The sequence below is a fragment of the Terrapene carolina genome, unplaced genomic scaffold (genome assembly GCF_002925995.2).
Source record: "Terrapene carolina triunguis isolate 2854851 unplaced genomic scaffold, T_m_triunguis-2.0 Scaffold374, whole genome shotgun sequence".
Lineage (NCBI taxonomy): Eukaryota > Metazoa > Chordata > Testudines > Emydidae > Terrapene > Terrapene triunguis.
The window spans coordinates 10,134,146-10,149,089 of record NW_020664725.1 but is presented as its reverse complement, the minus strand read 5'-3'; the positions used below and the strand labels follow the sequence as shown (position 1 = coordinate 10,149,089).

General features: G+C 44.9%; 1 protein-coding gene across 1 annotated transcript in view; it reads right to left on the bottom strand.

Moving 5' to 3' along the window:
- Window positions 1-7,553: 7,553 nt before the first annotated feature.
- CLMP (CXADR like membrane protein) overlaps window positions 7,554-14,944 on the bottom strand; it is a 70,841-nt gene continuing 63,450 nt past the window's right edge. Inside the window, exons 7-8 of the mRNA XM_024196663.2 lie at window positions 11,241-11,382; window positions 7,554-9,710 (exon numbers count right to left, since the gene is read on the bottom strand). Coding sequence (XP_024052431.2) covers window positions 9,416-9,710; window positions 11,241-11,382 — 437 coding nt within the window. The 3' untranslated portion in view covers window positions 7,554-9,415. The remainder of the gene's footprint in view (window positions 9,711-11,240; window positions 11,383-14,944) is intronic.

Below are 14,944 nucleotides of genomic sequence, written 5' to 3'. Positions count from 1 at the left end.
CACACACTTTATATACCCCCATCAGAACCTTCCAGAACTGACGCGCCCCTTCCCCGCCAGCCGGCCAATCCTGACGCGCCTCCCCCCCCTCAGGAGCCAATCGCGGCGAGCGGAGCACGCTCCCTCAGTGACGCATACAGGAAGGAGGCGGGCCTGCCTGCCGGCGTTCTCGAACCTTCATGCCCATGCCCGGCTGGGGAAGGGGCCAGTCGCCGGACGGGGTGGAGCCGAGGAAGGGCGGGATCCAATCAGAGCTCCAGGCTGCCGCTTTATTTGCATAAAGGGGACTTGACGCCGGCTGGTGGGGAGAAGGCGGAAGGAAGGCCGGTAATTTAACCAATCGTATCACAGCATGGCTATATTTGCATATTTGGAAAGTGGGGGCGGGGAGAGACCAATCCGATCGCGGAATTAACAGAGCTCGTTGCATAAGCGGTAGCCGCGCGCGCGGAGGGAGAGCGGGGAAGGGAAACAAAATGGCGGCTTAGCTGTAGATACGGGCGGGGGGGCAGGGAGTCCAAAGGGGGCACAATCAGGGGCGCACAGCCCCAGGCTGGGGGCCACAGGAGAAGCCACGTCCCCGCAGTCGCCTCCCACAGCAGCAACGCCCAGGAGCCCCTGGGGGCCTCTGTCCCATGATGCACCTCTCCCTGCCTCCCCCCCCCCCCCCCGTGTATGGCTGTCTGGCCTTTCCCCCCAGTGCTCATTCCCTGCCTGTGGTGCAGTGGCTGTGGTGTAGACGTGGCGGCCAGAGGGGTCCTTCAGTCGCTGTAGTAATGCAGCCTCACCCATAGGTTCCATTATATACAGGATTTACTGTTTGGTTCAATGGCTCACAGCACACCACCCCACTATAAAAATGGTTCCAGCACACCTTGACCCCACCAGAGGCAGGCAGCTCGGAATAATTCCTCCATCACGGAGACCTGTCTACACCAGGGCATAGGTTGGCATAGCCACGTCTTGTGGGAGAGAGGGGCCAAACGTCCCTTACCTTTAGGCATCCCCCATTACAATCCAAAGCAGTACCATATATGGGGTGGGGTAATGTGGCCTAGTGGATAAGGCACTGGGCTGGAATTGGGGAGCCCTAGGTGCTAGTTCTGGTGTTGGCCAAGTCACATCACTGTTCAGTGCTGCAGTTTCCCCATCCCTAAAATAGGGGAAATGTTGCTCCTTGGTAAAGCATATTGAGATCTGCTGACGAAAACTAGTATATAAGAGCTATGTATTATTAATTATTAAACGCAAAAAAAAAACCCTCTCCCACTGCCTGCTCATCCATACTCTTCAAGGTCAAGTGTTCCCTGTCAACCTTTGAAAACAAGTATAGGATCAGATTAGATATATTACCATTGGTTTGTTTTTGTTTTGTTTATTTTACTTTTCAATAGTAAATGTTTGGGGAATAGTCAGAAAACAATTTCACGTTGAATAAGAGGTTGCTAACATGAAGAGATTGAGTAACACTGCTTCACAGAAAACTGTAATCTACCCCACCTTTCCATCACATGCTGGACCCACCATGCCAGACTAGAAGTATTGACACGGCAGATCAGCCATTGACTCATCTAACCTAGTATCCTGTCTTCACCAGTGGCCAGGACACAGCTGTTTAATTCTTATGTCTCCCACTGTGCAATATCAGACCATAGGCTTCTCCATAAAGGGATAAATCAGTTGTCTAAGTAGCATGGGTTGATTTCCAACAATGGCTAATGTATGATATTTTAATGGAGAGCATGCACTGTTTGCATCTCACTGTGTAATACCAGACCATACGGGAGGCAGTGTTGTCCAGTGGTTAGAGCACTAGACTGGGGCTCAGGAGACCTGGTTTCTCTTTCGGGCTCTGCAACGGGCCTACCAGGTGACCTCGGGCAAGTCACTGCATTTCATGCCTCAGTTTCCCGATCTGTAAAATGGGGGAAATTATACTGACCTCTTTTGTAAAGCACTCTGCAATCTAATGAAAAGCACTGTAGATAATCTAACTATCATTATTATTGCTACCATGTGTTGGATTAGATGAATAGTCCATTTTGTCTGCTATGCTGTCTCCAATAGTGTCCATTGCTGAATGCTTCAGAGGGAGGCAAAACAAATGTGTCTACTTATTCAATCTTCTATTATAGAACATTAGAGTATGCCACACCAGAACTTTTTGAGGTCTATTTTCTCTGATATTCTGCCTCAGACAGTGGCCAATTCTGGATGCTTTGGTGAAAAGTGTAATCCTGTTCCCCTACATAATGTACTTCACTATCTAATATGCCATAGGATTTTCCATAGCCAAATAGGTCAGTGGGCCTATCAGGTATTCTATCACCAACAGTGGCCAGTGCTACATGATTCAGAAGAAGGCATAAAAACCTCCACAACATAGTGCAATACAGTACCACGGAGGAGAATGGTAATTGTTTCCTAAACCAGCTGGTGATAATTTTATGTCCTGAAACAATTGACAGTACTTGTAATTTTTATCCTGGCAACTGCAAATGCTGTTCTTATTTATAATACAGCGGCTAATGCCTTTTAAAAAATGTACTTAGTTGTTTACTTCAGGGAACATCTCACAATATAATAAACTTTTCTAGCAATGAGGGTCAACCTGCAGCCTTCCTTTTTATCCTTTGGTGGGGGAGCAGGTGAAGATCCTCCAATTTCCCTTCACGCCCTAATTCCCTGCATCAGATCAATTCACCTGTCAGAGGAAAACTGGCCCTATACACCTCTACCTCGATATAACGCTGTCCTCGGAAGCCAAAAAATCTTACCGCATTATAAGTGAAACTATGTTATATCGAACTTGCTTTGATCCGCCGGAGTGCGCAGCCCCGCCCCCCCGGAGCACTGCTTTACCACGTTATATCCGAATTCGTGTTATATCGAGTCGCATTATATCGGGGTAGAGGTGTATTTCTCAGAAGAGGTTGCTTTAGGGTGATGCAGAGTTTTCTCCATTGAGGAAAATCTGGCCTCAATGTGATCTTTTCAATCCCACTTTTTAATCCTTTGTAAGCTTCTCTTGCCCATAATCAGTGCTAATGTACTGAAATAAACCAAGGGATAACAATGCAACAATCTCCACATTATTTATCTGAGTGGAAATATATATAGTAATCCACGGCCACATGCCACTCATAGTTCATGCTGTCAAAATGAGTTGTTGCAGCAGAAGTGTTCCAGCAAAGAGGGTGCGTTTAAAACAGCAGCTAGGAAGGAAGGACATTTGTGGAAAACTGTATTTGTTCGCCTATAATATGCTTCTTTAGGAACCTTTGATACAAAACAAGCATATGGCCCATCAAAAACCCTAAACAGTCATACCACCTGAGGCTAAAAGATGGTCAGATATCTGTGACCGAATGCACCCCTATATTCACACTCTACACACCACTGTAATAATTGTACAAAATATGCCTTGTGAGGTATCATTTGAAAACTAATAACTCACTGGTCAATAATATGATTAAATGTGTATAGCAACGTTATATATGTGCAAAGTTATAAACATAAGCTGACATTAGATCTGAAATATGTTTACCAGACAAGTGTGGGTAAACAAGTTCTCAAAGACAAAGGGGACAGGAAAAAACAGATCTGCATCATAGCAAACAGCATGAAACCTCTTTCACCACGAGATTCCTTATCTCTGTCCTCACAGCGGGAATAAATGGGTAACCCTCAAGAAAATGCATTTCAAAGGGGACTGGACTATAAAAGTGAGGGGCAAAAACACCTCAAGGTATCTCTCTCTATTCATATCTCTCTCTTTCTTTCACCTAAGAAGACAAAAGAAACAGCCTTTGGACGCCGATCCTGGCCTGAGAATTTGGGCATATGGTGAGGGAATTCACCTTGAACCAAATTTAGTTTGTTACGATTTAGTACTAGGAAGCATTTTATCTTTATTTCTCCATTTCTCACTTTAATGCTCATACGTGCACTCACGTAAAACCTATCTTTTTGTAGTTAAATAAACTTGCTTTATTCTTTAATCAAAACTAATCCAGTGTTGTGGTTAAGTTGGGCTGTGTGGTAACTCTATTTAAAGTAGCAGACTGTTGGATATTGATCCCTTTAGCAGGGGCAACGGACCCCTAAAACATCTGAACTGTCCAGGAGAGGGCCGGACAGTGCAGAGTACACATTTTTGGGGGGAAATTCGATACTGGGAGTTTGTTGGGGTCACCCTGCAAATAGTAACCAAGGCTGCTAGAAGCCAGAGTGTGGCTGGTGTTCGCTGACAAGCTTCTGGGATCAGAGGTGTTGGACTAGGGTTGTGGCTATACACAGACACTCAGGGTGTGACCTGCATGCTGGCAGGCTGTTTGTGAGTGGCACAAGTGGAAGCTACAGCAGCAAAGCATTGTGAGGCACCCCAGATTGCAGGGCAAGGGTGATGCAGCCCCTCACTGGTCTGGATTGCATCCCGAAATGTCATAATATCATAAACCAATTAGGGTCAGGCAAGCTCAGTGTTACTGTGAATTGTTTAGATTCTTTAAATGAAGTAAAAATCCCCGTAATAAAGTCAATGGGAGTCTGCCTGAGTAGGAACTAGAGGGTCAGATTCTCTCCAGTCCCTGCATGGATATGCAGTGAGAGAGGGTTCAAACTGCTTTCCACCCCTGTGCACAAGGGCAGGGTCAGAATTCTGTTTAATAGCATTTTTTCTGCTCCATACTAGCTCCGACACCCTCCCCTCACTCAGCTGTCTGAAAAGGTGAGGAGAGGCAAAGTGAGCCAGGGTCCTTCACCTCCACAGAGCTGGTTGGGTATGGAGCAGAGAGCATACTGCACCCTCTCTGGGGTACACAGTCTAGGAGCCTGGCATTCCTCCCAAGGCCTCCAGCCACATTGCAACCCCTCCAGCACACGGTGCAGAATTTTGCCTTGAATAAGGACCTCATGATTTGGCCAAATATAATTATTTTGTTAGCGTCCAGAGTTTTGTGAGGCTTCACTGATGGCAATGGATTGTCTTTGTTGCATTTAATGTTATCATTTGCAGTTCTGTAGGATCTAAGGCTTGGTCCACACCTAAAAGTTAGATTATCCTAGCTATGTCACTCAGGGCTTTGAAAAATGTCACACCCTGTGCAATGTGGTTAAGAGTATGCCAACTGCATATCTTTGCATAAAACATCCAAGTAAGCAGGAAAAGCCAGAATCTTTGCAATGGAAATCAGTTTGTTTTTAAGGGTTTTATTGTCATCCTGCATACAGTTTAATAGATACCACTGAAATGTGACGGTTCAGGGGTAAGGGTGAATTTCTGTGGTTGTCTTTATTGTGAGCAGTATTTGTCCTCTGTCCCTACTCACAATATCTGCCCTACCTTATTAATTTGAAATTTACACCCTCAACCTAAATATCATCAGTGAAATCCTACCTCCATTGAAATCAATGGCAAAATTCGTACTGATTTCAGTAGGGCCAGGATTTCACTCCCTATTTATGTACCGTGTTTAATTCAGACTGTAAGGTCAGGGGCAGGAACTGTGATTTCCTCAGGATTTCTAAAGCACCAAACACTGTAAGTACAGAATAATTATTAGTTTCAAGACACTCTTTTACCAACGCAGGGCTTTTGCTTGGTGTCTTGCTTGATTGTGTATAGTATAATAAAGCTCAGAAAGTAGAGCATTTTTTATTAGTTTAATTCAACCGCAGACTTTTTAAGTGCAGCATCTTTATTAAAAAACAAACCAAAACCAAAAAACCCCAAACAGTTTTATTAAATTGTTGATTCAAAGGAATCTATAATAAATATTTGTTTTCCTCTGTGTTACTCAGACACAGGACAAGTACACCAATTATAGCAGGTACTAGAAGAGAGAAGTAAACTCAGTTTAGCCACTGAGAAACAAAATAAAACTACGTAAGAATGTAAGCAATCACATTATAGCAATAATTGGTATACATCCTAACAGTAAATGCTTTAAATACAATATTTTACAAAAAGTTTGGTTTACGGGTTGACTGAATTGTTTCCCTTCGAAAACTCCTGATTGTACTATGATGAACTCAGAAAATGTCCCTTTGAAAATGAAATGTTTATGATTCTTTGAAATAATCTCTTCCTCACATTCCCTTTGTTTAGTTAGCTTTTTTCTTTTTGGTTTCATATTTAGCAATGAAGTTCAGTGTTGACTTCATTTAAACCTGTAAGATCATTGGTATCTGGTCTGAACAGCAGTTTCATGGCTTGTACGTTGCTAGTTTCAATAAAAGAATGGCAAGTTTGGCTGGGAATCTAGAGTATCAAGTAAAGGCTCAAAAAGAATATACAGTATCTTGTATCTAGATCAGCTCAGCCAACTCAGCTTTTCGAATCCTTAACTTCCATGCTCTGGTAATAAGCCTCTGGGTGCTCAGTTATAGATTTATGTAATTAGGAAGTTAGCACAATACTTATATGAAATACATGTTCCCAGCAATGACTTAAAACTTACTGAGGGTATGCTGGGTAAACTTGTAGCCTTCTGTCATCATTAAACAACAACTGGTGAGATTCATCTCTGTGCAGAGGGCCAACACAAAAGCTATGCACTACTTAAAAAGTCCCGCTTATCCCACTACATACACAGGTTGCACTGGTTTAACTTAAATCATTTTTTTAACCAACTTCGGCCTGGTCTACATGAGACAATTAGGTTGGCATAACTATGTCGCTCAGGGGTGTGAAAAATCCACACCCCATAGCGGCGTAGTTAAGCCAACCTAAATCTCCGTGTAGACTGCACTAGGTCGATGGAAGAATTTAAGTGTAGACAAGCCGTTAGTTAAACTGGTGCAAACCCCTAGATAAACACTCATTTTGGTTTAAGACTGGCTTATTTCAGTTTAGCTTCAACCTGCTCCTAATCAACTTGAGCTAAATCAATACAAACTAGGTGTAATGTTGGTTAAGTCTTTTGCACCGGTTTAACTGCATTGATTTTAAAGCATGTGCTTAGTTAAATGGGTGCAACCTCACCAGTAGACAACCCCCTAATTTCAACCACCTGTTTATGAAGGGGTAGGTCAATGAGAAATGTCTTTGCATTTTGGCTAGTATTGAAAAGATCGTAAGTAAAACAATATCATGGCCAACACCATGCACTGCGGCATGAAAGCAGAAGATCTAACCAAAAGATGATATAATTTGGGGCTTTTGCAATGAGCTTTCAAGATTAGATGTGTGACTCCAGACTGTTCCCCTTGCACAACAATGCTGATATGTTGCACCTCTGAGAGTGGTAATATTGTAGTTTTGATAAGGGAGGGAAGTGAATATTTTTGCATGTGAAGATTAAGGGGGTTGGTTACTGTTATTAGACAGTGAAGTTCTCCAAGAATACAGGCCATCTAAAATTCCTCATGGATTCCCCCAAATGGCTATGGAACTCAGGGCCGGCTCCAGGGTTTTGCCCACCCCAAGCAGCCAAAAAAAAAAACCAAAAAAACCCGCGATCGCGATCTGCGGCGGCAATTCGGCGGGATGTCCTTCGCTCCGAGCGGGAGTGAGGGACCCTCCGCCGAATTGCCACCGAATAGCTGGACGTGCCGTCCCTCTCCGGAGTGGCCGCCCCAAGCACCTGCTTGCCAGGCTGGTGCCTGGAGCCGGCCCTGATGGAACTCTATCTCCTGATAGAAGAAACATTCAGAGGTTTGTGTTTGATCAGGTTTTGGTGCTTCTGGGGGACATCACAAGCCATCATTTTCTAAAGTCTCCATCGAAGAGTCTAAAATACTTTGCCTCTGTCAGAAAAGGAGGTTAACTTTAATCCCTCAAATTAAAGAATTACAGATTCATACTTGCTCAGTTCTCTGTACAGTACCAGTACGTTTCCAATGGACTTCTTCCATGGGATGGAGAAAACCCTCTCCCATTGGTAAGAGTAAAACTCAGTTACCATAATTATTAAGTCCTGAATTTAGGAATACAGGGACATAGGATTTGCTGGATCAGACCAATGGTCCATCTGGTCCAGTGTCCTGTGCCTGATAGTGGCCAGTACCAAGTGCTTCAGAAGAAGATGCAATAAATACCATGCTGGGCAATTATGGAATAATCTGCCCGCAGGGGAAGTTTATCCCTAAAGTTTACAAGTTGAAGAATGGGGGTTTATATTCCCTATAAATGTTTATCCTATCTAATATAAAATTGTATGTTTCTTGTAAATGTCTAATACTTTTTGGAGTCATGCTATGTTCTTACCTCAGTAATATCATGTGACATTGAGTTCCACAGGTGAATTAAGTATTGCATAACAAAAGTATTTGATTTCAAATTAGTTTTAAATTGGTTGTCTATTCCCTGTGTGCTTGCCTCACAGCATGCTCCACCAATGCACCTCAGCCCTTACTTGGAAGTATGCGAGACAATTCCACCACATTGTTCATTCAGCTGTGGGACTGTTCACAAGGCTTCTGCAATACTGCTCATCCCAGACTTGTGCATCATCATCTCTGGTACCAAGAAGGACACACTCCAAGTTCACCCTCCAGGGCTTCTTATGCTATTCAATCACTAGCCCTCACCTCACAAGGGACTTCCTTTATTTGAGATTCAGGGCCTGATTATGATCTCATAGACTGATTTTACCTTTTATAGTACCTTTTGCTGTTTTATATTGGTGTTAATAAGAGCAGGATCCGGCTCCTTTACAGTGGGACCATGTCGATATTCACTCAGTCTTCAGTTTCCTCTTGCAATTACTGTACCTGCATCCCCTAACAATGAAGGTCCTTTCTTCAGCACAAAGGTTACTTCTATCTGTTACAATACTGCTGCTTCTCAATAGTGATTTGAGTTATCATTTGCCATTTGGTTTGAGTTTTTGCCTCCTACAGTTATTTTGCTAAAAGGCGTAATGCAAAAATATGAAGCAGCTGACAATTCGCTTTGAAGGTGATCAGAGGACTATCCTCACCTAAGATACTGCCTCGAGGACAAGAGAATGGCTCATTTATCAATTTCTCAAAAACCTGTACAAAAGATTTTTTTCAAAACCCCACCGGAATATTTTACGTCTTGTGCCTCTGATGATCCCTTTTTAAAAAATCCTGAGATTTGTTTCCAGGCCCCAGAACATTACACTTAATTTTCACAGTGTTCAGCTGTCCAGATTTTCAGCTATATTTTCAGAGTACCCAACATTTCCTTTTTTAATATTAACTACAAAATAAAGCCCCCTTTTTTCTCCAACTTCAGAACTCTTTAAAAAAAAATCAGTGTCTGAACCGCAGTGTAGGAATATGCAGAAAGAGATGAAGTTGAGGGCTTCTTGTGGAGTGAATAATCAGAAGTGGTTAAAAAAAAAAAACCTACCCAGGAAGATAAGCTAATCTAATTATTCTTATATGGCTGGTGGCGTGTACAGTAGTTCTGGATGGCTGGAGTCTCAGAATAGCAGGTGGGCAGTCAAACGGTCTGGAAGGCCCGGCTCTGAGCAGGCAGCATGACTGGGGTGGCTCCCATTTTCACCAGGGTGGCATGGTTAACTTTCTTTGGATCAATTTCCCTTCCCTCTGTCTCCACCCGGCTGTACTGCGGAGGAGTTATGCGAGGGGTGGCTTCCGTGGACAAAGTCCGTTGGCTGCGAGAGGCACTGTTGGCTGTCGATCTGGTTGAGGAGGAGCCTGAACGTGAGCTTCTGGAGCCAGAGGAAGAGGAGCCGGGTTTGACTAGATGGGCTTTTGGAGCCTCTGCATCTTCTCTGCAACCAAACATGAGAGACGGCAGAATTAAAATACCATGAGAACAGGAATAGTCACGCCCACAGATTATACCAGATTGAGTTGCCACTAAGATCAGGAGAGACTTCTTAAGAGTCTGTATCATTTGTAAAAGAGATAAATAGCCTAGTGGTTTGAGCAGGGTGCAGGGACTCCTGAATTCAATTCCATTTGACATCTGACTTGCTGTGTGACTCTGTGGCAGGTACTGTAAACTCTCAGTTTATCAGCTGACCTAGTTGTAAAATGCATTTAACAACTCACACCTCACAAGGTTTTATCACTTAATTTTATCTGTAAAGGGCTTTGAGATCTCTGGAATGAGTGCAGAGGTTATGTGCAAAGAGTTCAGATACTGATGGCCTGATTCTGCAGTCCCCACTCAACATGAATAAGTACTTACTGATGTGAGCAGAACCCAATGGGGCCAGTCGTGCAGTGCTAGTAAATGCTACTGGTGTAAGGGGTGCACAGTCAGGCATGTAAAAAAGGAAGAAGATGAAGCAGAGTGGAGAGAAATGGGTAAAAAGATGATTTAGCAAGAGCCGGAAGCTGGGACTGAAACAAAAGGTGGAAGGGAAATGGAAAGTGAGGGGTTGAAGCAGAGAAAACAGGCCAGGAATCAGTCTGTAGGCTGGGGCTTAGCAAAGTAAGCAGCTTACTTCCATCATACAGGCATTTTAATAGCTGTCCTGACCTGTCAAAGGGCAGAGAGATCCACTGCTGAATGGATTATAAAGACCCCTGCCCACTGTTAAATGGATGTCAAGTGAGGGCAAGCACTCCTTAATAAACAGAATTAAGGGTGAAAGAAAATGAGGTGTTCTCCGAGGGCACAGCTTGCTGAAATGCATTTCCGGAGATTTCCTTTTCCAGGAATTTCTCTAGTGAGAACTTTGGGCAAGTTCTGGTAGGGACTAACCTCTACTGGCCTACACTCATAATGAGTACATCAAACCTGTATCAGCAGCGGTGTTACATCAGCACTGGGTAGAACTTCAGTCTCCACTTTCATGCTGGGAGAATTCTTTCACTCGGTGCTAAAGCCAGAAGCAAGGAAGGCTGTTCATCACAGCCAGAGAGACTGCAAGAACATCCCTGTCCTACAGACAGGAACTGGAGTTGAAAATAAACCATTCAAACAGTTAAGAATTTAAAGGAAGTTTCATCTGAATTCAGTTTAGGAAAGGGATAAATAAAGGCTTAGGGAGGGGTGGAAACTGTGTGAGTGAATGAGTCAGAGAGTGAGTGGGTTGTATTTTATCTTAGATCTGCCCTTGGAACACAGCATTTTATATCTCTGTATTTTATTTTCACTGCAAGATCTCCACAAAGTGGTCTAGAAGCTTCTTAATGACTATTTACATGCTGGTGGGCGTAAAGTCAAGCTTCTTAACAGAAGGTTCATAGAGATTTTAGCTTGTTACTTAACAGACAATGAAACCGCCTGTTAACTTAGATCATGCTGGGTATGTGTGAGCCTAAAGAGGGTGCAGGCAGAGGAGAGTTACCTGATTTCATTTGGGGGCTCCTCTTCTTCATACCTCTTCTTTTCTTTCCTCCTTATTGTCAGCCACACGCTCAGGAAGACCAGGGAGATTCCCACCACCACCCCACACACTGCTCCGGCGACCATGCCAACACTTCGTGCGTCTGTTATCCCAGAAAGCAAATGTGCGTGTTAATAGATTCTCCACAGAGTCACAAAGCCAGACTCCACCCCACACCCCATTCTCTTACATCACTCGGATTTCACGGAATCACAGAAATAGAAATGTAGGGCTGGAAAGGGTCTTGAGAGGTCATCTAGTCCAGCCCCCTTATGCTGAGGCAGGACCAAGTAAACCTAGACCATCTCTGACAGGTGTTTGTCTAACCTGTTCTTAAAATCCTCCAGTGATGGGAATTGCACAACTTCCTTGAAAGCCTGTTCCAGTACTTAACTATCCTAGTTAGAAAGTTTTTCCTAATATCTAATTACATCAAACAATCAATGTGTAAGCATTATGGGATGTGAGTCAGGACAGAATTTATTTAATTAATCCAATTATTTAGGCCTTGCCTGCATGCAAGAGTTGTACCAAGTTAACTTACAGTGGTTTTTAAACCAATTCAGTTGAGTCAGTGCAAACCCATGTGTGGTCATTCTTATTTAAGAGTGGCTTATTTTAGTTTAGCTTATACCTGTTCCTTTACTCTTGCCTACACACAGAGTTTGCTGGTTTAACTTAAAGTGAGATTTTAAACCGGTTTAGTTAAATTGATGCAAAAGGCTGTGTGGACACTCTTTTTTCAGTTAAACCAGGTTTAAATTTGGATTATTTGAAATTGGGTATGTCTACACTACGGGATTACTCCGAATTTACAGAATTCAATTTTTGGCAACCGATTGTATAAAGTCGAGCGCATGCGGCCACACTAAGCACATTAATTCGGCGGTGTGCGTCCATGTACCGAGGCTAGCGTCGGCTTCCGGAACGTTGCACTGTGGGTAGCTATCCCATAGCTATCCCATAGTTCCTGCAGTCTCCCCCGCCCATTGGAATTCTGGGTTGAGATTCCAATGCCTGATGGGGCAAAAAACATTGTCGCGGGTGGTTCTGGGTACATCCTCCCCCTCCCTCCATGAAAGCAACGGCAGACAACCGTTTCGTGCTTTTTTTCCTGGGTGAACACTGCAGACGCCATACCACGGCAAGCATGGAGCCCGCTCAGCTCAAGAAAGCAGTCATGAACATTATAAACACCTCGCGCATTATTGTGCAGTTTATGCTGAATCAGGACCTGAAAAACCAGGCGAGGAGGAGGGGGCGACGGCAGCGCGGCAACGAGAGTGATGAGGACATGGACACAGAATTCTCTCAAACCGCGGGCCCCGGCGCTTTGGAGATCATGTTGTTAATGGGGCAGGTTCTAGCTGTGGAATGCCGATTCTGGGCCCGGGAAACAAGCACAGACTGGTGGGACCGCATAGTGTTGCAGGTGTGGGACGATTCCCAGTGGCTGCGAAACTTTAGCATACGTAAGGGCACTTTCATGGAACTTTGTGACTTGCTTTCCCCTGCCCTGAAGCGCCAGAATACCAAGATGAGAGCAGCCCTCACAGTTGAGAAGCGAGTGGCGATAGCCCTGTGGAAGCTTGCAACGCCAGACAGCTACCGGTCAGTGTGGAATCAATTTGGAGTGGGCAAATCTACTGTGGGGGCTGCTGTGATGCAAGTAGCCAAAGCAATCACTGAGCTGCTGCTACCAAAGGTAGTGACTCTGGGAAATGTGCAGGTCATAGTGGATGGCTTTGCTGCAATGGGATTCCCTAACGGTGGTGGGGCGATAGATGGAACCCATATCCCTATCTTGGCACCAGAGCACCAGGGCAGCCAGTACATAAACTGCAAGGGGTACTTTTCAATGGTGCTGCATGCACTGGTGGATCACAAGGGACATTTCACCAACATCAATGTGGGATGCCGGGAAGGGTTCATGACGCTCGCGTCTTCAGGAACACTAATCTGTTTCAACAGCTGCAGCAAGGGATTTACTTCCCAGACCAGAAAATAACCGTTGGGGATGTTGAAATGCCTATAGTTATCCTTGGGGACCCAGCCTACCCCTTAATGCCATGGCTCATGAAGTCATACACAGGCAGCCTGGACAGTAGTCAGGAGCTGTTCAACTACAGGCTGAGCAAGTGCAGAATGGTGGTAGAATGTGCATTTGGACATTTAAAGGGTCGCTGGCGCACTTTACTGACTCACTCAGACCTCAGCCAAACCAATATTCCCATTGTTATTGCTGCTTGCTGTGTGCTCCACAATCTCTGTGAGAGTAAGGGGGAGACCTTTATGGCGGGGTGGGAGGCTGAGGCAAATCACCTGGCCGCTGATTACGCGCAGCCAGACACCAGGGCGATTAGAAGAGCACACCAGGAAGCGCTGCGCATCAGAGAAGCTTTGAAAACCAGTTTCATGACTGGCCAGGCTACGGTGTGAAAGTTCTGTTTGTTTCTCCTTGATGAAAACCCGCCCCCTTGATTGACTCATTCTCTGTAAGCAACCCACCCTCCCCCTTCGATCACAGCTTGCTTTCAAAGGAAATAAAGTCACTATCATTTAAAAATCATGTATTCTTTATTAATTGATTATAATAAGAGGGAGAGAACTGACAAGGTAGCCCGGGTGGGGTTTGGGAGGAGGATAGGAGGGAAGGAAAAGGCCACTAAAAAAGTTCAAAATAATGACAGCCTTTTGCTTGGGCTGTCCACTGGGGTGGAGTGGGAGGGTGCATGGAGCCTCCCCCCCCCCCACGTTCTTACACGTCTGGGTGAGGAGGCTATGGAACATGGTGAGGGGGGAGGGCGGTTATACAGGGGCTGCAGTGGCACTCTGATCCTGCTGCCATTCCTGAAGCTCCACCAGACGCCGGAGCATGTCCGTTTGCTCACGCAGCAGCCCCAGCATTGCATCCCGCCACCTCTCATCTCAAGCGTCTCTCCTCTCCTCACATTGGTCTCTTCTGTCCTCACGTTGGTCCCTCATGTCCTCACGTTGGTCCCTCCTGCCCTCACGTTCACTGGCATCTTTCCTGTACTTTGATACCGTGTCCTTCCACTCATTCAGATGAGCTCTTTTGTTGCGGGTCGATTCCATGATTTCAGAGAACATTTCGTCTCGTGTCTGTTTTTTTCGCTGCCTTATCTGAGATAGCCTTCGGGACGGAGGAGGGAGGCTTGAAAAATTTGCAGCTGCGGGAGGGAGGGAAAAAAGGGAGAGAAGTATTTAAAAAGATACATTTTACAGAACAATGCTTATACTCTTTCACTATTCACATTACATAGCACATGTGAGTTCGGTACAAGGTCGCCTTTTGCATCTTAATATTGAGTGCCTGCAGCTTTGGTGTTAGAGATCACAGACACAGGTCCTGGCAACAGAATTCGGCTTGCATGCGGCCATGGTAAGCCATTGTCTTTTGGCTTCTGCAGCCTTCCTAAAAGCAGCGCCCTCCTTTCCCACATACCAAGCAAAGCCCGTTGAGTGCTGCGGTTTTCCTGTTAACGTGCAGCAGCAGAAACCAAACTAACCCCCCCACCCCCATCCAATTCTCTGGGATGATCGCTTTATCCCTCCCCTCACTGCGTGGCTGGTATCAGGGAAGATCCCTGAAGAAACCAAACTAACCCCCTGCCCCAATCCAATTCTCTGGGATGATCGCTTTA